The sequence below is a fragment of the Manis pentadactyla genome, chromosome 1 (genome assembly GCF_030020395.1).
Source record: "Manis pentadactyla isolate mManPen7 chromosome 1, mManPen7.hap1, whole genome shotgun sequence".
Taxonomy (NCBI): domain Eukaryota; kingdom Metazoa; phylum Chordata; class Mammalia; order Pholidota; family Manidae; genus Manis; species Manis pentadactyla.
Window position 1 is genome coordinate 79,086,263 of NC_080019.1, and position 27,537 is coordinate 79,113,799.

Consider the following 27,537-nt stretch of genomic DNA (forward strand, 5'->3'; position numbering starts at 1 on the left):
GTTAATATTTGACATATAAACCTTAGTACTTTGATCGGTTTTTTTTAACATTTTGCCATATTTACTTCAGATCCTTATAAAAGCAATTCTAAACTATTTTGAGCGTAGCAAAAGTAGTATATATAGTGAAAGAGCACAGTAAAAGAGAATACAACAACAAATACCCTTATATTGGGTGGTTAAGTGTACCCACTCTGGAGCCAGGCTATGTAGCTTTGCAGTGACATTGGAGAGGTTACTCAACCTCACATATCTCTCTCTTTATTTTCCCCTTTGTTTTCTGAAATCAGAATTCACGAACTTAGGGAAATAGGGAGACATGACTGATCAGGACAGTCAGCTCTGATGAATGATGAGGACGTCACTATTCAAGATAGACACAGCTGGAGAATTTTCATCAAGATTCAGTCTTGGAAGATTATATGTTTCTAGGAATTTATCCATTTCTTCTAGGTTGCCCGATCGGTTGGCATATGATGCTTTATATTTCTGTGATTGGTTGTAATGGCTCCTATTTAATTTTGATTTTATTTACTTGAGTCCTCTATTGTTTCCTTGGTCTTTTAGAGATTGGTCAATTTTGCATATATTTTCAATGAAACAGCTCTTAGTTTTATTGATTTTATCTTTTCTTTCTTTTTTAAAAAACTTCTCTATTATCTATTTCAACAGTGATCTTTGTGATGGACATTACATTTCTGTCAAATCATCTTAGTAAAATTCTGGCACCTTGGCAGTTATTTGAGCTTGTATTTAACAAAAAACTTGCTTTTCTTTACATGAAATATTGAAAGGTATTTCATTTTGAAATTTTGAAGATTACTAGTTAAGTCTGAGATGTGATGTGTATCTATACAAAATTTTCATTTATTCCACAACAAGGAAAGAACAAGAAAAAGGCATAGGGTTCTTGGTGTCATTGGGGGCACAAAATTTTGCATTTGTTTCAAAAATAGTAATATTTAAATCTAAGACAAGAATGCTCTAGCCGTTCGCCAATTATTTATATGGATTATATATTTACAATATTCTTTTCTTTTGTTTGTACTGTGAAATAATGCAGGAAAAGAATTACATCTTTTTTTCTTTAAATACACAAATGTGGCTCCTAATTCTTGTGCCAAAGTGCACAGTGAGTGGTAAATTTATTAAGCACATGTAAACAAAACATTCAGCAAAGTGATCATATGCCTTTGCTTATTTTTTCTCCTTTTGGTTAATTATATGTTTATTTGCTGTTATCTGAGAATGAAAAGATTTAATATTTAAAATATGCTGATTATGCTAGGGATTATTACTTATATAATAATATTTCCTGGAAAGGGGGCTGAATCTTAGTTCAAATAGGAAATTAATATTTTCTTTAGATTATGACACTAAATCACAGGGGTCCCAGAAATGTAGTAATATGTACTAAGGGTTCTTAGATTTATGTTTTTAAATAGACCCCTGTTTTTTAATGAGTGTATTAATTTTTCAAATTCCTCAATATTCACTGAAGTTTTGTTTTTAGATTCTTTATTGTACTTTGGCTTTTATGTTTCTTCTTTGGCCAGCAGTTTTTTATTTATTTTAGTCTAATGTTTCACTGTATATCTGGTGGTCCTTGTTTATTCATATTTCAGAATAGAGAACTGGTGACCTGTCATTTTTCCCTGCTCTGTGTGCCTGTTTCTGTGCCAGCTCCCTCCCTCCTGTAAGTTAGGACTGAAAGCTCAGATGTGAACAATGCTTGTCACCTTTAGGGTAAGCAGAGCAGAGACTGCCCTTTGAATGCTAAAGTGGGAGAACTTTTCTCTGTGGCACTGAAATCATTCTGGCAATATTGGAAACCTTATGTTTAGGCAGTTAATTAAATTTTGGGATGCCTGGGAAGTAGTGCTGAGCTGCTGTGCTCAATGAGCATGGGCGACAGGGTGGGATTGGAAGTGAAATGAGTGTGAGCACCTGATTAGCATAGTATTTCAGTGAACGGACTTTCCACTAACTTTGTTGTTAGACATGTTTCCTACTCCCGCCTCGTGTGCCGCTGCTCTCTCTGAAACAGCGAAGACACAGGCTAAGAGCCTTTCTCTACTGGGGACTGTTCGTGTGTACACCCACCTGCCTTTTGCTGCTTTTGTTATCCGTCAGTGCTTTCATTTGCTCTAATTTACTGGAAACTTAAGAGAAAGGGAAGAGATAGTCTTATTTATTTATTTATTTATTTGAAATGGAAGAGACAAATGAGACACTTGTTTTAAAAAAATAGGTCTCTCCATTACATAGAGAATGCATTGTAGGAAAGAAAGGCTGGGGACAGGGATGTAAGTAAGCAGATGCAAAAATAAGATAGTGGCAGTGGAAACAGAGATGAAGAGAGAATGAAGAGGTAAGAAAGAAGAACACATACCATTTGGTGACTTTGTCCTCGGCAATTGTGAATATACAGGAAGAGATAATTTCTTCCTTTTGCGTGACCAGTAGACATAATTCAAATAAAAACAATATGTAAAATTCCAGGCAACATGTCTCTTCAGAATTATTTTCTAACTATATAATTAGGTTCTAAGTAATTAAAATTCAATCTACTGACTTTAATTGATATTTTATTTCCTGAAATCTAATATGGAGCCATGATGTCTGGAGTCACATGTGAACAGTACGGAGCAGTTCACTGAAAAGCTGGAAGCCATAATTTTACATCTAATTCTCCATTTCTCCTTGTCTTTTTCTATCATTCCATAAAATAATACCTGAGGTTCAACCTTTTAAATCAAATTGATCAAATGTTGATGCTTTCAGGTCCGGGAGAACTCCTCCGCTCTTATCAGCACAAGTTTATCCACCTGTTTTGGTGTATTATTTGTGGTGTATTATTCCATGGGCTTTGTTTGATTTGTTTACTGCCCAGGGCGCTCCTGCAGCAGAGACAGACTCTCCTCTGCTAACTGACACCTGACTTTGTCACCCTGGTCCAGATCCTCATGGTTGTTCATATTCACTCTGTGTTGATTCCAAGTTATTTTTGTTACATTAAACATTTTTTCCACTTATTTTCTCTGCTTCCTTTCTTTTTGTCATGCCCAAGAGCATCTAAATTAAGACTCTTACCAAAATCCATTTAATAGCACTTTCTCTTGAGCCTAATAATATTTGAATGCCTAAATCCAAAGAAAATAACGAAATCATGGCACTGTTTTTTAAAACAACACTGAGCATGGATAATTATTACTCAGCTCGCAGAAATCACTCTCTCTTAATCTCTGTAGTATCATCCTCTGTTGTCCTTCCTGTTGGTCTCTAGGTGGTTCTCCTCAGTCCTTTGTGTACCTTTCTTCCACAAGTTTTTCAAGTCTGCTGTCCCAAGGCTTCCTTCTGCTTTTGACATTCTTCTCGTGCAAAATAGTTTCCGTGGAATACTCATGGCTTCAATTCCCACATTTCAGCCATCGAGGTAGAGCTCTCTCCTGACAGAATTCTTCCTCCCAACTTCTCTTCTGACTGCATTCTCATATGGGTGGGAAATAAACTACTCATAGAAAGATTATAATGTGTATAATGATAAATTTGATGCCAAGTGATTTCAGAGTGTCACTGTTCTTTTTAGTATTTTGACAGAAGGATATTTATTCTTTCCCTTATTGAGTACTTATGTCCACTGATGTCATCTCAAATCAGATTGTTCTTGAGTTATGTAAAGGGGAATATTAAAAGACTGGAATTTAAATATATTGAGTAGTATTATAGATGCCAGGAAACCTGGTACATGTTTATAGGTTGGACATTATGAAAACTGAATCAATGAAAATAAAGGAAATAAGTGTGTATAAAAGATGGGCTTATTTAGAATACAGTTGAAAAGAAAAATTGGGTATACTCATGAAAAAAAAGAGCCATTATTTTTCTTAATTTTATTCTTAATTATTTTTCTGTGAATTCAAGAAATGTCACAGGTTTCCCTTTTGAGGCAAATCTGAATAACTGTTTTTAGAAATAGTTGCACTTTTAACCATTGTGTGTGTGTGCCATGTATGGATGTATGTATATGTAGTGGGATTATTGTTCAAACATTTCAGAAATATATGTAGTAGTAATTAAGTTCCCCATGCCTGCTCCAACTCTGAAATAATCATTTAAAAATCTGGTATGTATTCTTCCAGATTTTTAAATTTAAGAATATCCTATACAGTGTATATGCAATTAATATTTTTTTTCTAAAAAAATGAATCACAGTTCTGCATACTCTTACAGAGTAACTTATTTTTCTCTACCTACTATACTATGGATATTTCCCATTCTCTTTCCCTACACTCTGCCTCCTGCCCTCCAACTAAATGACTATCAACTTATCTAATTTTAAGAAAAGAAAAATTATTGTCTATGTATGAGCATTATTTATTAACAATTATTTATTAACTAATCCACCATTGGTGAACATTTACCATATCTCCATCATTTTACTGTGAATATTAAAACAATCTGACACTAACATTCTGACACATGTATCTTTGAAAGCTTTTACAGTTATTTAATGTATGTATAGGATAAATTCCAAGAAACCAAAGTTACTTGCTTCCTTAATATGTAACATTTAAAGATTTTTACACTTGATGCCAAATTTTCCTCCTGATTAATATCAATTTACTCTTCTACCAAGAGTGTATAAAAAGTGCTGCTTTCTTGAGCCTTTGATAACAATGGACAATTCAAACATTTGATTTTTTTCCAATTCATTTCTTAAATAGACAATTTGAACATAATTTTATTTTTATTTTATTTTGTTTTATTTTATTTTTAACACAATTTTATTCTTATGAGCCATTAATATTTCCTGTTTAATGAATTTTTTAAGTTCAGTATTATACCTGTTTCCTTTAAAAATATTTGTCTCATATGTTGGTAGAAGCTCTATTCTCATTTTGAATAAGTACCATGTCTTTTATGTTGCAACTTTTTCTTCCCTTGTCTTAACTCATGTTGTGTTTTGCAGAACAAATTTTTAATTTCCTAGAATTTTATGGTTTTATTTTTATATCTAAATTTGTTGGTGTATGACCTTAAATTATATTTTATGTTTTCTAAATGGTTATATCAGGTAACAATGTTTTCAGCTTAATGTTACAGTCTACCTAAATACTAGTGGCTTAAACTCAAAATGATCTCTGCAGCATATTAATTATCTCAGAAAATTTGGAGATAGTCCAGGTAGTCCAGGACAGGTATGACATCTCCATTGTATCATCAAAGACCCACGTGCCTTCTATTATTTGAGTTGCCATCCTTATGGTAATGGCTGGCTGAGTCATTAAGACTACTGCTGTATTTCCAGGCATCATATTCTAAGAAAGAAGAACTGGGCAGAAAAATAGAGCCAGTCACATCTGGCCATTTTAACATAGAAGTAAATACTTTACTAGAAGCCCTAATAGACTTCTGGTTTTATTTCATTGACAAGATCTGAATTACCTGTGGACCCCTAGATACAAAGAAGCTGAGAAAACAGTTAGTTTTAGAATATATAAGTCCATAAAATAGACCTACCCTCTAGCTGTCATATTCATAAATATATCTAAAAACATTTTATATGACTTTTGTGATTGTATACCTGTGCTTTTGCTATAGCAAATAGGAAATTGAAACTTTTGCATTTCTCTCTTTTCTGTCTTTTTACACCTACATCCCACATATTTTTGATGTTAAAAAAGTGATAATTTTGCATACTTCTGCAAAGTAACTTGCTTTTCTTTTACCTATTGTAAAATAGATATTTTCTACCCTGCCTGGCTATGTGTCTATGTATTCTATCATCTATCTGACTTACAATCTAATTTTAAGGAAAGGGAACTCCATTCTATGTGTGAACCATAATTTATTCATCTAATCATCATTGTTGAACATTTTGCATATTTATTAATAGTCTTTTTATGTAAATTCTGATATGGGAAAAAAGACTTGTGGACATGAGGTGGCAGAAAGTTACTTAATTTTTCTATTTCTCATTTTCTAAAACTTAGAAATACGGAAGTTGTACCTGGTCAGCTTCAAAGTTATGCATAATGGAAACCCTCTGTTTTTTTGTAAAGCCCAGCTCAGGTTAATCAGATGTGTGCAAATGCTTTGAAATACTCTAAAAAATTCTACCAATATATAGATGAAACCACTGCTGTGATTGTGATTTTATAATCACTCAACATATTGGAAACATGGTCAATGACACTAGACTAGGGATCTGCACAGGGGTCCCAGAGGGACAAGGCTGTTTATAAAGGGCTCAGACTACCAGGAAGTTTATATAAGTAAAGCAGAGACCAATTACTGAAGATTTTGAATGACAAATTTGGGATGTAGACTGAAAAATAAAGTTTATACTGTCTTGTAGGAAGTTGTTTGCAACACTGCATGCATGTGCAAAGAATGCAGTGACCCAGGAGACACTAGTAGAGATTTTGACTTAATTGATCTGGAAGGAGGCTTGGGCATTGGCAAGTTAAAATGATCTCTCCACATTGATATGTTTAAAAATGTGATTTTATATACAACCTGGATTGAAAATCACCCATACAAGATGAAGTTGATTTCTCTATATTTCAGATTGCATTTTTCCCACTTCTGCTCCAACTGCCACCACCATTCTGGATAGAATATTCATCACAGTTTTGCACTCCTAACACTTCATTGTTTTAAAATAGTAGGACAGCAGGGGGAATTATGCTCCCTGACTTCAAGCTCTACTACAAAGCCACAGTAATCAAGACAATTTGGCACTGGCACAAAAATAGACCCATAGACCAATGGAACAGATGAAAAAGCCCAGATATAAACCCAAGCATATATGGTCAAGTAATATATGATAAAGAAGCCATGGACATACAATGTGGAAATGACAGCCTCTTCAACAATTGGTGTTGGCAAAACCGAACAGCTACATGTAAGAGAATGAAACTGGATTATTGTCTAACCCCATACACAAAAGTAAACTCAAAATGGATCAAAGACTTGAATCTAAGTCATGAAACCATAAAAATCTTAGGAAAAAACATAGGCAAAAATGTCTTGGACATAAACATGAGTGACTTCTTCATGAACATATCTCCCTGGGCAAGGGAAACAAAAGCAAAAAATGAACAAGTGGGTCTATATCAAAGTAAAAACTTCTTTACAGCAAAGGACACCATCAGTAGAACAAAAAGACATCCTACAATATGGGAGAATATATTAATAAATGACATATCCGATAAAGGGTTGACATCCAAATTATATAAAGAGCTCATGCACCTCAACAAACAAAAAGCAAATAAGCCAATTAAAAAATGGGCAGAGGAGCTGAAAAGACACTTCTCCAAAGAAGAAATTAAGATGGCCAACAGGCACATGAAAAGAAACTCCATATCGCTAATCATCAGAGAAATGCAAATTAAAACCACAATGAGATATCACCTCAAACCAGTTAGGATGGCCAACATCCAAAAGACAAACAACAGCAAATGTTGGCAAGGATGTGGAGAAAGGGGAACCCTCCTACACTTCTGGTGGGAATGTAAATTAGTTCAACCATTGTGGAAAGCATTATGGAGGTTCCTCACAAAACTAAAAATAGAAATACCATTTGACCCAGGAATTCCACTCTTAGGAATTTACTCTAAGAATGCAGGAGCCCAGTTTGAAAAAGACATATGCACCCCTATATTTATCGCAGCACTATTTACAATAGCCAAGAAATGGAAGCAACCAAAGTATCCATCAGTAGATGAATGGCTAAAGAAGATGTGGTACATATATACAATGGAATATTATTCTGCCATAAGAAGAAAACAAATCCTACTATTTACAACAACACGGATGGAGCTAGAGGGTATTATGCTTAGTGAAATAAGCCAGGTGGATAAAGACAAGTATCAAATGATTATACTCCTCTGTGGAGTATAAGAACAAAGAAAAAAACTGAAGGAGCAAAACAGCAGCAGACTCACAGAACCCAAGAATGGACTAACAGTTACCAAAGGGAAAGGGACTGAGGAAGATGGGTGGGAAGGGAGGGATAAGGGGGAAAAGGGGGCATTATGATTAGCACACAAATTTTAGCAGGGGGGATAGAGGAAAAGGCAGTATATACAGAGAAGACAAGTAGTGACTCTATAGCATTTTACTACACTGATGGACAGTGACTGTAATGGGGTATGTGGTGGGGACTTGGTGATGGGGAGAGTCTAGTAACCATAAGCTGTTCAAGTAATTGTACATTAACGATACCAAAATTTAAAAAAATAATTAATTAAAAATAAAATAAAATAAAATAAAATCGTAGGACATTCCCATTCCTGATCAGACCTACATATCCTTGCTTGATGACCTTGAGTCACAAAATCCAGAAGAGATTTGACTCTATGTATGTGCCATGGCTTTGCCTCTACATTTACTGTGAGGTTGATTAAGATACAACATCCAAATGACTAAAGTGATTTCCTGCTTATGTCTAAATTATTTTAGATGTTGTGTAATGATTGCTTAGCTCTTAAATGAGGAATAGCAAACCAGATTTTGGAATCTACTTTCAATTAGATGCTTAATCTTTTTAGTTGCCTTTTTTTTAGCTTTTTGATAAGAGAGTGTTATTCAATTTCCTTGGAAAAATAGAGATATATGCATTCACCAAACTGAAATTGTAGTCAGTCGGTCCATCAAAAATAGTTATTACTAAACTTTTATGTTGTACATAATGAATCTATAAAAATGGCCTGTTTCTTATTTGCTAAGAAAAGCAGCATCCAATTTCACCCTCCTACGTACAAAATCAGTAACTTATTGTTTCCAGATTACGGGAAGAACAAAGTGAACACTGAATAGAAATGTTTCCATGAGCCTACTGGTAGTTAAGCAGAGCTGATAACGTGAAGCACTGCTGCCATCTGCAGCATGAAAGGCTTATTTAAAGTATATGTTACCTACCTGTGTGTAACTGGGCTTGAGCTACTTAGAAAAGTAAGAACTGTTTCATTTTTGCTATTAGTTTTTCTATGTATTTTCTACTGCTGTATTTTAACTTTTGACATACTTAAAATTGTAATGTATTTTAAAGCCTTCAAAGTACTTGTGAATCTGATATAGGTGCCAACATAGAGATTATGTTGATTGATTATTTGATAATGCTGAAATTAATTTTGGAAAAGCAATTAAGTGGTAGCCCAAACTAGCCTACATGATTCATTGATACCAGAAAATATTTTCCAAATCTTTTATGTTTGACAAAGTTTAAAAAAAAAATCACTCCAGTAAAATCTGAACTTTTCTCTGAAAGAGATCTTTTGTCCAGGTTTACTATTACCTACTTAATCTGTTATATGGAAGAGTAACCACTGAAGTATCCACAAAAATGACACTGGAGATATGCTGTTGGAGGATGAACGGTTTTAGGTTGTTTATTTCTTGCTTTTCCAAGTAGAGACATTACATAGTGTTGATGAGAGAATTACCCAGTGAGGTCTTACAGGGGTGAGAAACTTCTCTCCTCAGTTTCTGAATTCTCATTCTGTGTATTTAAAAGTTCTCCTTTTGCCATTTCTTCTACTCATATTCTAATCATAAGAGGTAGGCAAAAAGCAAATCTTTCTGTAGAATTTGGCAAGTTACTTAAACTTCCAGAGCATTGATTTCCTCCTCTGTGCTTTTGGGCTCATAATAATCATTTTGTTGTGTTGCATTTAAATTAGAATTGTATGTGAAAAGTCTAGTACAGTGTCTGAAACCTGCTCATTCATGTTAGCTTTTATATATTCATGACACAAATTGTTTCATCATGTCTAGTTATGTTTCAAGCAAAATACCAAATTTTCATATGTGAAATCTCTTATATTTCTATTGTACTTAAATTTTAAAACCAACATATTTTATTTGTATTTAAATGAAAAATTTCCCAGAATGTGTTTTCAAGTATTTTGATACTATTTGGCAGATGGTTATAAAGTACTGGCTCAGTCATCAAAACCTAAATAAGAATAAGAGTAAATTGTGAAGTATTAAATTTGTAAATTATTTCCTAGGTTTATTCTCATTTTGATACAAAGCAACAAATCTAAAGTAAATGTATACAAACCTGTAATTAAGGCTCAAATGAATCAGAATTATAGTAAACCCTTGTGTATGCTCTCTGGACCATACTCTGATTCTGCAGATCATGTATCAAAACTTCACTATTATAAGGAAATTTGGGTGATTTAAAGAATGAATTTTAATTTCTTTCCTTCAGGATATTATGGATAGAGCAAACAATAAATTCTGATTATTGTTTGAGATACTGAGTGATAGAGTCATTATCAGTATTACGATCACCTGTGATTACAGGATGTTGTTATCAGTTGGTTTGTTATCTATTTATATTTGAATGTAAGCTCCCAGTGAGAAAATACCTTGTTTCTTCACTGCTGGAACTTAATGTGGATGTATGTTCCTAGCATATAATATAAACATTGCTAATACTTACTGAATGTATCTTTACAGTAGGAATAATTGCTACTTAGCATAGTATCTCCACTGCCTAATACAATAGCTGGTATGCAGAAATAATTCCATAAAATATTAGTTAAATAAATAAACGAACAGATTCATTGTCCATGCCTGTTTTAAAATATTTGTTAGGGGCATCCTTGAAGTTAACCAGAGATTGTTCAGATCTCTGTTAGTCCATATCGTTCTCATAAACTCAACTCTCTCTTCAGAAATATACTCAATGAAAAGATGCCCACCTGCCTACCTGACATGTCTTTTTGGAAGACTTAAAGACATTGCAAATTCAGTATGTTAAAAACTGAACCCATGCTCTTTGCCCAAACCAGATCCTCTTCTAATGTTCTGTCAGGAAACAGTAGAGACAGAAATCCCCTTTCTCTCTCAAATCTCCATTTTCAACCTGGCAAGAATGGTGATTTTACCTCCTAAACATGTCTTGAATTTGCCTACTTCTCTCCCTTTACATGAGTGCCACATATCCAAGGTTACCATTAGCTGCCACCTAAATGACTTTAGGAGCCTGCTACCTCATCCACGAACAGCCTCTCCAGCCCTCTTCTCAATCCGGTTGGCAATCAGTCAGCTCTCTCCTTATACACTTTTCTCAGAAGCTTTGTGAACAGAACAGAGTCTAAACACAGCATCCAGGCCCTGTGCATCCCCATCTTGTACCATATTCCATCTCACTGTCTGGACTTTAATCATGGCCCTCTTCAAGTGACATGAGATTATCACATCCTCCTCTTTCTCAATCACAGAACTTGTGCAAATGCTAGCACCTTCACCTAAAACATTCTTCCTTCCTTTCCTACTTACCCTTCACATATTAAATCCACCATCACTCCCTCACTCTGTGACCAGGTCACATACCTCTACAGTATTTAGCACCTAGTCCATCTCCTATAAACACTTCTCATGTTTGGAGTCTAACCTTTGTTTTGTCATTATTGGATTAATAGCTATTTCTTTGAATTGTAAGCTCTATAGAGGGAGGAGGGAGTCAGTTAAGTACTTATTAAATTATTGAAAGAATGAATGGGAGACATTTGAATCTAGTCAAGCCTTTCCAGTACTTCTCAGAGTAAACAGTCTTGGAGCCTGTATTCCGAGAGCATAGTGGGGCCTAGGAAAGGCAATAAAACCCAGAAACTGTGATGCACAGAGGACCACCTTGTTCTAGAGCTGCATGCTTTTCACTAAACATCTCCCTGAAAAGCAAGAGCCTTGCTAGTCTCTCATAGATTTGTTTGATGGGAAGGGAAAAAGTAGAACCTAGAAGACATATAAAGATAAATATTACCTTTAATGAGGAAGAGGAAATAGCATGAGTCCTAATTTGTTGTAGCATGCCAGGTCAGGAGCAAAGCACTTTAGCAGGTTTTTATAACACAGCCAACTTTTAAATGCTATATTCTAAGAAGGATTTTTGTCTTTAGGGAATCTCCATTAGATGTAGGTGTTAAGTAACTCTTTTCACTAGTTTTAGGGTTCATTTAAATATTTTTTGAAAATCCCCAATGTTTTGTCATATTAAAATGCAGTATTTACACATAGTGTTTCTCTTCCATTCTTGCTCCCCTGTGAAAGTCTCAACGGCTGCTTTGTGACACCAGTTACAAAAAGTTCTCATTGTAGAAATTAAAAGTAAAGGACAAAAAGATGTGACAACAAGATCATGTTTAGGAAGAAAATTTGGGACATGAAGCCAGGGTGCAGGGTGGGGAGGGAGGAAGATGAATTCCAGGCAGTCTTCCATGCACTGCCTGATTATCCTGTTTTCATGTCACTTTGGTGCCCTGTCAGGAATTCATATGAAGCATAGTGCTTGGCATGTAATAAGCCCTCAGAAAACATTACCTATTTTCTCTACTTTGTTAATAAATATTAGCTTTAAAAATGCTATTTTCTTTATTTAGCTGGTTATAACTGACCATGTATCACATGAACACTAGTTAAAATAGTTAAAGGTGAAAAGGAAGAAATACTGTATTCCCTTTCACCATCACGGCAGCTCTGCAAGGTAGGCATGGGGAACCTGAGGAGGGTCAAGAAGATGGCATGATAGGCTTCTGGCTGCATGGCTAGTTCACAGCAGATCTAGATTCCATTCTGAAGTACAGTCTAAATGGTCACATGGTGCTTTGCTTAAAACCTGTTTTCTCATTTTGAAAAGGAAAGAACTATTATCATTCTTAAAAAAGAAGTTTTCCTCTTGTGTGGGCTTTTGAAACATGTGGATAACTAGACATAATAATCTGGAAGACTGAAAATTTTCAAATGGAAGGCATTCATTCATTGAATTAACTGTATTCCCCGACTTCGGCATTTGCCTCATGTATTAAGGTTTTGTTTTTTGCTTGTTTTGGTTTGTTTGTTTTTAAATCCTGGAGTTTTCCATTTTTAAGAGCCTTAGGTCCCATTTTTGCCTGAAATTTCACTGCAAATGGGTAAAGTTCTACTCTATACCACTGCTTTTACTAACTCAGAAGTCTGTTTATATTAGCTTCTTTTTTTGGAATGTAAGCGTGCCTTTTGCCACTAGAACGGATTGATTTAATCTATTTTCCTCTTCATCTTTAAACACATTATTTACCCAACTTTTAGCTTTTCCAGTGTAAAGGTGTCTCACTACAGTAAAATTAGTAAACAAATTAAAAAATAATTCTTATGAAAAATATTTTAGAAATCCAGTCCTTTTGATTAGTAACCAGCCTTAGAGCAAGAAAAACTTCAAAGTGCTCTCTAAACATTGAATTTTCATCCGTGATGCCGCAAGCCTTAGTTCTCATCCTTCATGCTTACCCACGCAGTAACTTCAAAGGAGAGGAAGAGAGAAAGGTAATCTCTCCAAGCACCCTGTGCTCAGGCCAGTAATCTTGTCTTTAGCCATCATACGTTCACAACCAGGTAATTGCTTCATTAAATTATGCTTTAATACACATAATAATTAGCATTTTGTTACAAAATAAAAGCACGTATCAAACCATTCGGAAATGAAATCCAGAATCCAAGGGATTTCTAGAATAAAAAAAAAAAGAATTACCATCAAATATAGACATTTTCAAAGGGAAAAAGATCATCTAAACTTGCCTTTTACTTACTGAAAGATGTTCTGAATACTTTATTGTTTTTGTCATCATGCTTTTTATAATCCAGCCAGTGAATGTTCAAAGAACATAAAGTCCTACAAATAAATAAACTGAGTATAAGTGAATTTACAGAAAGGCACCAATTAAGATCAAGAGTCTCACATGTAAGCTTTGAATATATAAAGCAATTATGTTTCTCAGTAGTGTTCCAGCAATGTTGGATATATCAGTAGGAGAAAAATCAAAAAGTTTTAAGCTTCATGACACTTCCATGTCCAATTTTCAGAGTACAAATGACTTGGAAAACTTATCTAAATCAGCATGGTATCACTAGTTAAAATTCTGGGTGATCAAGACTTTGCAGAATTAGACTGTAGGGTGTTACGGATCAGTGCTGGAAGGGGTAAAAGGCACTGACCTTTAAACCAGTATTAGATATATCATGGTGGACAGGGTGGTCATCCATGGAAGTATGGAAAACTGTAGCAGAGGGAACTTGAGAGGGAGGTGATTAGAGCTGTGGGTTGTGGAGTGGTAGCCTTGAACCAGAGGAGACCAAAAATTAGGTGGTAATTGTGAGTTTTGCTATTAGATCAGAGAATAGCCTCTCACCAGCTTTTTAAGGGTCTCTCTCCACAAGGTAATAAAATACAGAGTTTAAAAATTAAAATTTTAATTTTCCCTCATATTATATACATAAATAAATCATTTATCTTGGTAATACATAGAAGAAATTGTTTCAAAAACCATATAGGCCCAAAAGGGCAAATATTTTATAATATGGAAAGAAAAAAAAGAAATGGATGGGATTCATTAGATATTCTCAGTATGTTTCTCACTTAGACAATGGGATTAAAAAATTATCTTTTCAGATGATTGGGTTGTTATCTAGATCAGCGCTTCTACATTTTATAGTGTGTACAACATTGTTGACAGTATGTCTTAGCCATCAGCCTATTACATAAAATAGGTGGATGGGGCAGATGGTCTGTTTTTTAACCATCTGTTTTATAAACATTTAATATAACCATTAAGTGTGGGGTTTAATAAGAAAATTAAGATTTGGGGGAAAGGCTGTGTGTGTGTGTGTGTATGTGTGTGTGTGTACATGCATGCGTGCGTCTTTGGAGAGATTGGTGTTGAAATGCAGAATGATCAAAAATGGAGAAAGTGAGAAGAAAATGGCAAATTAAAATCCTTGTCAAGTGATAGAGGAGAACAGGGAATGGAAGAAATATTAGGGGACAGGTAAGACTGACTGGAATTCATTAGATTTGTAGATGAAAATGGTAATGAGGGTAACTGATTATTTAATAAGGATAAAAACCTAGCACTCTACATATCTGAATTCTACCTTCTGCTAATGATACTGAGCCAATAAGTTAAAATGATTCCTCTTAAGTTCCTGGAGAAATAATCCATATATGTACATATATGAACATTTCTTTATGAGTGTGTGTATGTGTATACATATATATAATGTATATTTATGTGTATATATATTAAACTCTTTATATAACTTTTTAAACCCTATATACTGATATAAATATATTAAACTCTAAGTATCCACCACTGATGTAACTAGGGAATTATCTTTAGTTAATATATTTCCCAAGTGTCTTCAGAACGGACTGCATAAATGGGGCCAATTTTTTTACCTACAGCAGCTCACATTAATATAATTAGATTTAGGATCTTAAAACCCTGAAGAACAAAATATGATAAAGAAGTAGGATTATTTAAAAATTCCAAGAGTTTTTGTGAGTGCACTGAAACTGGTAAGCAGTGAGGGAGGTACTAGAGGGAAAATCAGGAACAAGAGATGCTCAAACATTTGGCTGGCACAGGTATTACTTGACTTCTCTTTTGCTATCACTAATCTCTACACCAAAGAAGAAAATGTTTTTAATGAAACTGTAAGTTGGAAAGAAAGGACAAAAACCTATCTTTGTAATAATGGAAACTTATGTTAACTCACCCGTGTCAACTCACGTAACTGCGTACACATTGGAGGGCAAGAAAACTGTACTTTCCCATTCTGAATTACCATCTAGCTCGTTGTTAAGCAATTAAACAGTTCTGAAGTTTACCCAGCATAAATAATGTGGTGTTTGTGTTTACAGCATTTTCAGTGAAAGTGAAAATAAGCCAAAAATCTAAACTGAAATTGAAAGAGAAGGATAACAGGTTTTGAGGAAGAAATAAGTAGGATGTGATGGGGCATCAATCCTTGAAGAAGAGGGTCTATCAGGGCCACTAGAAAAATTCTATCCAATAGAAATACAGGCTCTTAAATTCCGACTTCTAAAGAATGTTGATCCCAAACCAGCCTTTTATGCATAAAGCTTACTCTTCGGAATAAATGCTCTATTGTGTGATATGGGATTGGCTCTGTAGTAACTGACAAATGAAAAGGAGAGAAATAAATCACCCATACTCTTTTTAGACCATACGTACAAAGAGAAAACAAGCCCCAATCATTGCTGCTTTGACTGTCACGTCCAGATCCGCAGGAACGTGAATTCCAAAATTGTCAGCATTGGTGAAGACATCATTTACAAATCCTGACCAGTACTTTGAAATCTTTCCAATTGTAAGCTTTTCATTAATGGTCTTCACCTTTGAAAAGGAAATAAGAGGTATTAAATTGGAAAGTGAAACAGATAGTTTTACATGTCTTTGTTTATTTTGAGAGATGAATTATTCATAATCTGTAAATGACAATTCCATATTATTCATCCTTTTATATAAGCATAGGCTTTGCAAGCCACTCTTCAGAAATTTAGCTTTCCTGACAGTTTCTAATCCATCATAATTCATTTTTTTTTTTGCTTTTTCTATGCAGATTGAGAATATAATAGCAATAAAAAATTAAGGTCAGTCTGCCACAAGATGGCAGCAGGTATATAGTCTCAATTACAGGCCTAACGATGAAGGTAATTCCTTTAGCTGAGGTCCAGATTGTAAACCTGAATTCTTCATTTAGAAAAAAAAAGGAAAGAAAAAAAACAAAAACAAAATATTTTAAGAAAGATTTCAGAAGAAATTAATTTCTAGGTACAATTTTTGAACATTCTAATTTTTACTGCCACAATTTTATAATTACTAACACATATAATATTATCACCTATTGCTTAATCTCATTTTAATTATACATAGACATTTACTAGGTCATTCCAGTGTAGCTAATCCTAAATTCCATTTTTCCTTAAAAAAAATTCTCTGAGCTAATGTACTGCACAGGAAATTCCTACTAATTTGATACTGAAAGTCTACAGTTCTTAGCTAGAAGAAGTCTAACATTAAATATTATCAACTAGTCATATACTGCCCTGTTTCTCCTGCAAAGGCTGTCAGTGATTCAATATAAACTTTCATTTTCAGTATGATAGTAGAAGATAGAAAATTGAGTAAGTTACTTAGGGCATTCCTTTAGGAATATTAAAACTCTTAGTTCTCCTCTGCCATAGGGCATATTTTTATCCTTTACTCTTAGGAAAGCTATGACAAATCCTTTTGGAATGAGTTGGAGTTAGGACAGCTCATGTTGCAAATTTTACATTGTATTCTAGTTGAATAGAGACTCTGAAGTCCTGCAAACTGAATGTCTTAGGTCAGCTGTATGTGATGAATGAATGAATAAAAAATATACACTTTAGGTTAGGTATCCTCTGCCTAAGATGTATTTCTAGGAAAATATTTTAAGATTGTTCATATTTTACAGATTGAATTTGCAACTTCCTATTGCCTTCTAACATTCAATTCATACAAATATGTTTACATGAGAATATACTGTTTTACAAAACGAAGTTAGCAAGTCTTATGAGCAAGCTTTTAAATTAGTGATATTTTGATGGTATATGCTTCTGAGATGATATTTGAACTAGGATATGTTAGTTCCAGGAAAAATGATATAATTTAAATGATTCCAAACTATATATATTTACATTATACCATGGATGCTGTAACTCCACATATTTCAATTTTTTATAGTATGTTTTTAAAAAAAAATTCTTGGACTTAATATCACTGTACAATATAGGCTTATTGGCATGTACAAGGTGGGCTTATTACATTATTTCACAAATATATTACTTCCTAAACTTATTTCAGAGATATTTCATGATTTGAACATTTTAAAAATTGAATTATGTTGCAAAAATCAGCACCTGAGTGAAAACTTCCTTCATTTTGTCAATCATACCTCAAAATCCACATCACCGAAACAGCCACATGTTGCACAAGGACCAACAATTTTCAAAATATCTTCTTTGTTTGCATTTTGGATTGTGAATTTAGGCAGAAAGGGGTCCCACTTCTGTGCAACATAACCAACTATAGTACCAGGAGGGACTTGGATTTCTAACTGTAAGAGATAATAAGATAAAATTTTCTAAGGTTATTGTATTTAAATTTTGCTGTAATATCAGTTTACTTCTAAACAGCATACTGTTAATGGAATTACTTTTGTATTCTACAAAATATTCTAAACATCTGTTTCTAATGAAGCAAAGCAGTGGATTTTTACATTTTATGGAAACAAAGAGTTCACTGTATAGATATATGTATGGCATTATGCACTAGAAGTCCATGTCTTTGGTTTTACTTCCCTAAAGAGAATCTACTCCAGAACTCTCTTCTGACACTGCTGCTTTGCCAGTTTTGTTCCAATGACAACAGTTGGTCAAGGCCATTTCCCACGAGACACTTCATAGCAACTTTCTCTTATTTGTTGCCACAACATATCTATTTTTAAGCCTCGCTTACCAGTTATTAAGTATTCATGAATTTTTTTTCTCTTCAGATTATCATCTTCCAACTTCTCTGTGTTCAATTAAAAACAAACTCTTCTTGTGGGGTTACAGTTATTACATACCACTTTTATTTGTTTCACTTCATTCAGTGTTAAAGACTAACAACTGCATTTTCAGGCTTCACTTTAGTATTTTTGCCCCTTTACCCTTCATTTTCTTAATTTCCCATGATATTGCATTTCAATATATTTATGTAGCCAAATCAAATCTTTTGTGAAATAAGCTGGAGGTGGGTGAAAATAATGAAAATGATTTGCTTTTAAATCAAACCAGCTCTCCGTCATCTGATCTCCTTTTGTCTTTTCTTCCTTATTATGCCTGTAGTGTTCTTGGACAAAGGTGATTTCAACAAGATTGCTTAGAATTAGATAAATTCACTCTGGGATCACTTTTAAGGAAATTGGTTTTTGACCGAAGTTTTAAAATAAATGGGTATCAAGATATATCTTACGGTTCTTTATGTGACACTGGGCTACTACAAAATCAAACATCGATTATCAGCAATTTTCAAATGGGCATATATTCTGATTATACTGACTATACCATCTTGGGACATATTAAATATTAAATATACTCAGTGAGAGAATGAAAATTCTTGGGTACCATATAGGGGTAACCTTAACCAGCTTTTCACTCAGGGAATTGCTTATAGTTGGAGAATTAGCTTCAACATATATTGTTAGACACTTCCCTATTTAACCTCCTTCCATATTAATATTTATTTCCTATCATGTTAAATGGAATACTTACTCCTCAATAGAGAAGCTTGGGCTTGAATAAGGACACCTGGATCAAGTCCCATTCATGATTTTGTTAGATGTGTGATCATAGGTAAGACTCCTCCACTCTCTAAGCTCCAGTTTCCTCAATTGCAAAATGTGGAGATGTTATGATATCAAAGAGATAAAAAAGTAAATATTCAATGTCAACCAACTACATTATGTCAATGAAAGTTTTTATAAGTCTATTCAATAATGATAGAAATTTATTATATATTAATATGAAATAATTAAATGATTCCCTTTAGAACAACATGTCTTTGCCAGACCTTGAAGTTCATCAGAAATGGGTGAATGGAAAGTGAGATTCTGTACTAAAAATAACACCTAACCAAGAGAACACCTTAGAAGAGTTTAGGAACACTGAGCACTTCCTGATTTGTTCAAGTTAAAGAAGACAAAGGTTGATTTGTTTAATGGTGGAACTCATAGCTATTACAATTAGTGGCTAGACATTCAGGGGGATGTATCTCATTTACATGATACATGTGTCTTTACAATGAACATCACGGAAGCCACTACAGTTTTTGGTTGGAAAGGAAAAAAATTGAGTGATTCACCAAATCCTCAAGCTGTTCTGATCTTAAAAGGAGCAATGTGCTAATTCGAACAATTGAAAGGGTAATGCCCTATAACTTCAGATGAATGCCATTAGTAAAGAAATAATTGCATTTCTTTCCAAACGGGAAAAACTAAGGGTACATCCGAGCCACTGACTGACCTCTTGTAGGAAGCAGGGGCACCAGCAGCTGTTGCACCTCAAGGGCCTGTTTATTGTGATCACCTCTAGACCTGAGTTATCTGTGATCTTCAGAGCACAAGATCTCAGTGTGGAACACAGAGTACGGTTAAAGCAAATGCTTTCCTCCATGGCAAAGTAAATTCTTTGTCCCAAGCTGTTTTTAATCTCATATTTGTTGGCGGTCTCAGTGCCAAGTATCACTAATGGAGCAAAAAAAAAAAAGTCATCATAATAATGCTATTGCTTAGTATCAATCTTTAAATAAAAGTAGTAGTGTTCTTAAAAGAAACTAGGGTGACCAATTATTTACTAAGTATATGGTATCTTCTTCATACAAATTTACTTCTGTGCTCTAAAACTTGAGGATTTAGCCATGGAAATCAAAATAAAGTCTGAGGGCAAAGCTGTGTGATTAATAAATTTTGATTCCACATATATGACCTATTTGGAAATATGTAGTGTTTTTCAACTAAGGAAGTAATGCTGTAAAAAAGAATCTGATATTGAAATAATAATTCTGGCATTGCTATGGAATTACTGGGATAATTCACAGTGATAGTAATGATTTTGTCTAAAATTCCTGGTAATAGATCTACAACTGCATGCTATCCTGGTATGTAATTGTTATAATACTAATGTATTTTAGGAGTAATGTAGAATATTAAAGACAAAAAGTACTCAAGTAATTTGAATTCAGTTAGTCATCATTGTAAATTTGTGTATTGCTTAATAATTTGCCTATTTGATGAATCACTGATAAAATGATGAAACAGTGGAATTTTGTTTTGATGGGTTTTTGTTATTTGGCCTCAACCTTGATTTCCATTTCTGAAATTATTAAGAAAATTCAAATTATTAGCAACCATGGACATGACCAAATATATTTTATTATTTTAAGATTAAAAATAATGTTAGATTTCTAATGACAGTATCATCAGACTCAGAGAGTTTCATGCTTTGAGGTTTATCTACATCAGACTAAATATTTTGCTTCCCACAAGTATTTAAAAAAATAGGACCAGTGGTCTTTTTAAAAATCTATCTTAAACATTTATTTAACCTTATTAGTTACAAAATATTTAGATGTAAAGAAATTTCTGAAACCTAAAATATTTTCAACAGTTTTAGTAAGTACTTACTTCCAAGAAGCTCCACTTGTTGGTGTATAATTATCAGGTCTAACTGTTAAAGGATGACATAAAGGAGATAAAAAGTATTACATCACAATACTTTGAAAACCTGTGGAGATACTACTAACTTGTTTAGCAGTTCCTTATTAGAGAAACAGTTGAAAAACAACTCACATTTTATCGTGAAAAACAAGATAACATGTTTTTAACTGAAGTAAAAATAAAAAGTTACAAGAACCCTGAAAATTCCAAGGCAGCATTGCCCAAAATAAGAATAGGAATTGGGGTTAAATTCTGTGTTCTTTCTGTGGTAATGTAATAAAAGAGTAGTTCTTGGAAATAATACTTTAAGAAGATTTTAAAACGATCTCTGAATGAGAATGCCTAAGAGGTTTTAAAATTCTCAATTTTTAGGAACATTTTTTTTTTAAAAAAACAACAGTGATCTTGAATGTCTGGCCTCTCCTCTCCACCATGCCTACCTTCACTTTCTTTCTGTCATGCTGCAAGTCATTTCTCACAAAGATGAAATGTCTTTGTTAAAATTGGAAGAGTTTATTATATAAATTTTTCTCATTCATACCTTCCTTTAGACTAGGAAAAAAAGACAAATCCTGCTGATGCCAACAAAGTACCCATTTAAGAAGAGTAAGAGTTACACCACTAAAGGTGATATAATAAAATTTGCCTTATGTAATTATAAATGAAGTTAATTTACAGAGGTAAAGTACCTACAGATAGGTTAGAAATTACCATGTTAAAAAGTATACAATACAAACTGTTTTTAAAGCAAATATTAAAAATACATTCTCAGAATGAATTTTATTTGCATAAAATCTAAATTTGATAGTTGGTACTTGAAAATTCACTAAGTAAAGTCATGAGCACTGAATAGAGAGTTGACTGTTGTTTTTTCTAATGCTTTATTTTTTATTTAACCTTCAGATTTGTCCTCTCTTCACCATAATAATCTCACTGGTAACTATTAAACTGAAATAGTCATTACTAATATTTGGTATCAATTGACTGTTACAAACCCAGAAAAGTTGAACCTACTTTATTTCCTTCATTTTCTTTGTATATCCTGAGGTGAAGGTAAAACTAAGTTTGTTTCCTCTGTTTAAATCTTATGATTGATAAAAGAGTACATGTGGCCTCCTTTTTAATGTTCACAACAAATATTTTTCCAAAAATAATTTATGACAATATATTCTATTAATAATCTTTAACAATTACGGCAAAATTTAAAAATATTAGTATCACTCTTTTGTAATGTACTGTTCTTCATTCTGGTCTCCTCTTTTGGGGAAAATGAAGCATTGAGGAAAGAGAAGAGATAAGCCTCAAAAGGATATCCACAATGGCAGTGGATTTATGTAGAGGTAATTTAGAGATGGATAACTATGGGACAAGACTGAGGTTTGAGTTTAGGAACTTTAATATTAGTGTGCATCAAGTTTTAGTCTTGAAAGTTAGAGACTATCAACTGAGGCCCACTCCTCAATGAAAAGGGAAGTTGTAACTCTCTAATATCCTGTAATGACAGTTGTTTAAGGGCTACTGTGAGACAGTTGTTTATCTAAGGGCTTCCGTGAGGACTAAATACACTGTCTTATTTAATCCCTACAAAAATATAAAAAGGTAGATATCATTACATTTCACAAGTAAGGAAACATTCTCAGAGAGATTAAGTAGTTTCCTCAAAGTTGCAGAGTTTGTAAATGGTCAGCTTGGATTTTAACCTGGGCTGTCCTGCCACCATTTTTGAGGTGCTTTCTTCTCTGTTGGTGTACTGGAACCACCAAACTAATCTGTTAGGAGCTGGAGCAATAAGTCTTAAATGATACTATGGAACTTCTGAGTGCCTTTCCTCCCTGTTTGCTCTTATACTCTCTCTCTCTCCTCTGTAAAGACATTTGATTTGCTCTTTCTGTGGACAAACCTCCTGGATCTGAAGGTTTTGGTTATGGTTGTTCTTGTAGCTTCCTTCAAATAGTCCTGGGCCACTTACAAACCATGGTCCAAATGAGCCCTTTCCATCTTTTGCTATTACCATATGGACTAGGAATTACTGGAGACTTCAAACAGATTGAATCATGTATTCAGGTGTCAGGGCAAGTAGAGCACTCCTTTAGTATGAAAGCTGTAGGATGCAAATCTAGTGGCAGTCTTGAATATACAGCTTAATAGTCATTTCTTATGTTTAATTTATCAGGTTTACAGGGAGCAGCAATTACACTGAACATATGTACTTTAAGAGATACTGGATTTTCACGAGAAAGGCAGTGTAGCACAGAGAAGGCAAATAGTGACTCTGTGGCATCTTACTGCACTGATGGACAGTGACTGCAATGGGGTATGTGGGGGTGGACTTGAAAATATGGGTGAATGTAGTAACCACATTGTTTTTCATGTGAAACCCTCATGAGTGTTTATCAATAATTCCTTAATAAAAAAAAGAAACTGGATCTTTACATGTGTCTTTGTAGACTTTAAGTCACTATTCTTACTTATAGGTGACTAAATTATAATAATTATCCTTAGAGGATAAAATGTTATTGACTATTGTGAACACAATCTGGGAAGAGAATCTATTAGTTTTATTCTTAGGTTTAACCTACATGAACAACATATATGTATACATATATGAACACTGATTCATAGGTATTTATATATATATGCATATATGTACACAGATTCATAGGTATTTATATAAATATATAAATATACATATATAATACATATATACACATGCATGTATATATTTGTACACCCCTAAAAATATACATACACATACTTGTGAATTTATTTTCAAATTGTTAATGAAAATAAGGTTTTCAATAGTCATCAAGAAAACATGCTTTTTAAAAATTTGACTTTTTTAATTTAGAAGGATTTTGTATATTTTTGTATATTTTTTTATTTATTGAGTAATATACTATTTCCAAATGTTCACAACTTTATATATATTTTTAGATGAAAGTTAACATCTAAAAATTTATTTCATGTATGTCTCTTACAGACTTCTGGTAAAAAATTTCTAAAATATTCATCCTATTGAATTAGACACTGATTTAAAATAAAATAAGTGTTCTTTTAGTATAAAGTGAATAATTAACTTTCCCTTTGATGTAAAATACTCATCAATTTGTGGCATATTTTTATTTTTTGTAAAAGAATACCAAAGGTCTATTTTTGGAAAATTGACTTCATTTTATAACTGAATCCAGTGGGTTCATATCTCTATTTATCGAATGTGGAAAAAAATGTATTAATGTCAGGCATCCGGCTCCAGGAGTGTCATCATTCATGGATGGAAGAAGAGTATGTGATGACCATATGTGACCATCAAACCTCAGCCCTCTGGCACTGGTATATCACTGTTATACTTGGCGAATCCTTGTCTGACAACATTCCCAAACAGCTTGCAGCAGTTAATCAACTCTAGTCAGCTATTACAGCGGATCCTTTCTGCAGATGGAAGATGGTGGGCTAGCTTTTCCAGCTCTTTTACATATCTCCCTGAGCTCTCCAGTCTCTATAAAGTACATTTGTCTGCCAGTGGGTTTCTGGCGAAGGCATATGCAATTATAAAAATTTTCCCTGGAACATATGCTGCATGCAGCTTAAACTCTATCAGGCATAACAGAAATCTCTTGTACCTTAAGGGAATTAACACTGAGATTTGATTTTGATAAAGGAGATAGACTTCAGAGTTTGAAAGAATGCCAAACAAACTGAAAATTGCAGCAGATGTGCTTACATCTCAATATTAGTATAAATGTATTTCTAATCTTTTGTAGGATAAAATACAAAAACAACAATTATACATATGTATTTGTAGTTGTATGTGTATAATGTAATTGCTATCTATGCACCATATAATTCAGATATAATGATATATATTGATTAGTTATAAGGCTTGAATCACTGCTTACCCTCTAGTGACTAGAATAGTGGCATATCTAATAGTAATATAATTTTTCAAGCAAATTGGCCTGGAGATGCTACACTATCAAAGACAATAGTGTTGACTTGGTCACCTGCTTTCCCTTGGATTTCTAGCTACCTTTTGAGATTCATTTGAAAACACTGAACTCTCAGCTCATTACAGAAATCTCTCCTGAGCACATTGATTCTTAACCACCTTTCTCTCCTCTCTTCACCTGCACACATTACACCTGTGTGTTTACCTGCCTTTGGTACACAGCCTTGCACTTTTTGTCAACATTTTTTGTTGACAAAATTACCAGTTACCAATTGCTTACAGGATATTTGGGTGAGAAGGACTAGATTGTATGGTTTTCATATGCCTTGATTATAGCAAGTAGTCAATAAATTTTCTTAATTAAATAGCTATAGATACTAGACGTATTAGATGATTCCTTGAGGATAAATTTAGTGACACCTTGAGTAATGAGCAGAAGGAGGATAAATATGCTAATAGCTAAATCAAAATAGTTAGTGTCATCATTGTCAAGTAAATAAGAACATAGCAAACATAAAGAAATAGAAGTAGAAAACATGAATTTCACCCCAAATAATAGATATAAGAAAAAAAGATTTTTAATTTCATGATTTGTAATGCTTTCTCACTTCAGTAAGTTCTTTCTTGAAGTCCTTCAGCCTTGGATGAAAAGTAAAAAACCCAGTTTGTATTCTTTTTAAGGGGAAAACATTTATAGACACAGGCAGAGAAAAATACCTGACTTAAATATTCTAGGCCCGGAGGGAGATTGCCTGGTGGAAGGAGACCTGGCTGCCGCACTTGGCTCCCTGGGCTGGAAGGCATGACTGGAAGGTGGTGGTCTGGGTCTGGAGCCTCAGGAATAAAACCAGGCAGACCTCTACTTCTTTGGTTCTGTGCATCTGCAAGAGAATGAAAAAGCCCAGCCCACATTTAAATTTATGCCATTTCATTCAGTTTTCCTTATAGTATTTGTTATTTCTTAGCTCAGAGGGTAGGTTATCTCCTGCTGTCCCTCACTCCAGTGCCGTCCTTTCATTTTCCCTTCTTACTGTCACCACTGGGTGTTCAGCCAGAGAAAAAGGAATGTGGAAGACTTCTAGTAGGAGTTGTGAGAAAATGTTGGACAATTTGGGTGAAATAAATGATTTTAGAAAATACATTTTTTGAAGGCAAGTAAAACTTTATTCAAAGAGTTGAACAAGTTATAAATGATGAAGGGAAATGAATGGTAAAAGGAACTGGATATCCTCTACTCATGAAAGAATGACCTTAGACATAGGGTTTGAATCACATTTACGGCTTTTAAGGAACATTTTCTGTTCCCCAAATATTAAGTAGGGTGCCTCTTAATTTCCAAAGATATTTTGTCTTTTTTTTTATTAGTCATACTGTGATGGCATGGCTGGGTTTCATTCAGTGGTTCTTATTCTTTAGCCTGCTCCACAACTACCTGCAGGGCTTGTTAAAACACCGATTGCTGGGCCCCCTCCAGTGTTTCTGATTCAGTAGTTTGGGTAGGGGTCGGGCATTTCTAGGAAGTTCCCAGGTAAGGTAATGCTGCTGGTCTGATGATATACTCTGAAAACTAATGGTTTAATGTTATATACTATGAGCATATTAAAATTAATGTATGATCTTCTTAAGGGTGGTATAACATCTAATCAAGCTTTGATTTCACAGTATTTATATAAAAACATGCAGTTTTTTGATAGTATGAATCCCTTTGTAGGTCACCCAACATTACAAAAGAAAATAATTACAGAGTTCCATAATCTTTGGTTTTGACATTTTAGAGCATCATCATTTTTCTATGTTATTGCCAGGTAAAAATGTTACTATTTCAATTATCTCTCAGATGAAATGTGGAGATGTACTGTTCACCCTATGTCAGTATGAAACCTGTGTAGTATTATCCATAAGTCCTAAGAGATAGGGCATGAAAAGTCTTCTTTGTTAAAAAGTATATATTATAGTTTTTATTACTATTATTTTTCATTTTTCTTCTCACTTGACTGCTATTTGGATACTTCCTTCATTAGATACTATTTTTTTCCCAAAGCCTATCATCAGTGTTTTTGCTTTGTGTCTTTCATAATGCATCAGTGACAGGAATTCTCATGTGCGTTCATTAGTTTATCAGCGCTATGCTGCCTTAGACTGGGTATAGGTGTGAAAGGTATACTCAAACGTCAGAGAGGCCATGATGAAGACAAATAACTCAGACTATTCTAAGGACATGAATTGGAAGGACCAGGAAAATGAATCTGGTTTACTATAAAAAAGAAATTCATAACAGCTGTACAAAGATTTGAAAAAGTCCTCTCATTGTACATATACTAAAGTTGGAGGGACATTTGCATAACTCACAATAGATCAGAATGGCCTCTCTTCAGCACTGACCCCCACATTCTTGTAAGTTGTGTGTAGGGGTGGCAGAAAGAGACATTTTCTGAATCTTTCAGATCTCTAAAAAATAAAATTTGAGAACAAGACTGAATTTTCTTTGAATAAACTCTCCGTTATTAAAG

The 27,537-nt window shown here is 33.8% G+C and overlaps 1 protein-coding gene across 2 annotated transcripts in view; it reads right to left on the reverse strand.

Annotated features, from left to right (window-relative positions):
• The window catches only part of PLSCR5 (phospholipid scramblase family member 5), a 54,589-nt gene that overhangs the window by 12,714 nt on the left and 14,338 nt on the right, over positions 1–27,537 (reverse strand). The window contains exons 3-9 of one of the 2 annotated variants that reach the window (XM_036896399.2): positions 25,745–25,908; positions 21,049–21,091; positions 19,889–20,109; positions 17,779–17,940; positions 16,032–16,193; positions 13,587–13,669; positions 13,073–13,503 (exon numbers count right to left, since the gene is read on the reverse strand). In XM_036896399.2, the coding sequence (XP_036752294.2) occupies positions 13,631–13,669; positions 16,032–16,193; positions 17,779–17,940; positions 19,889–20,109; positions 21,049–21,091; positions 25,745–25,908 (791 nt within the window). In that variant the 3' untranslated portion in view covers positions 13,073–13,503; positions 13,587–13,630. Of the gene's footprint in view, positions 1–13,072; positions 13,504–13,586; positions 13,670–16,031; positions 16,194–17,778; positions 17,941–19,888; positions 20,110–21,048; positions 21,092–25,744; positions 25,909–27,537 lie in introns of those variants that run through there. The other variant, XM_036896398.2, reaches the window with a different exon arrangement.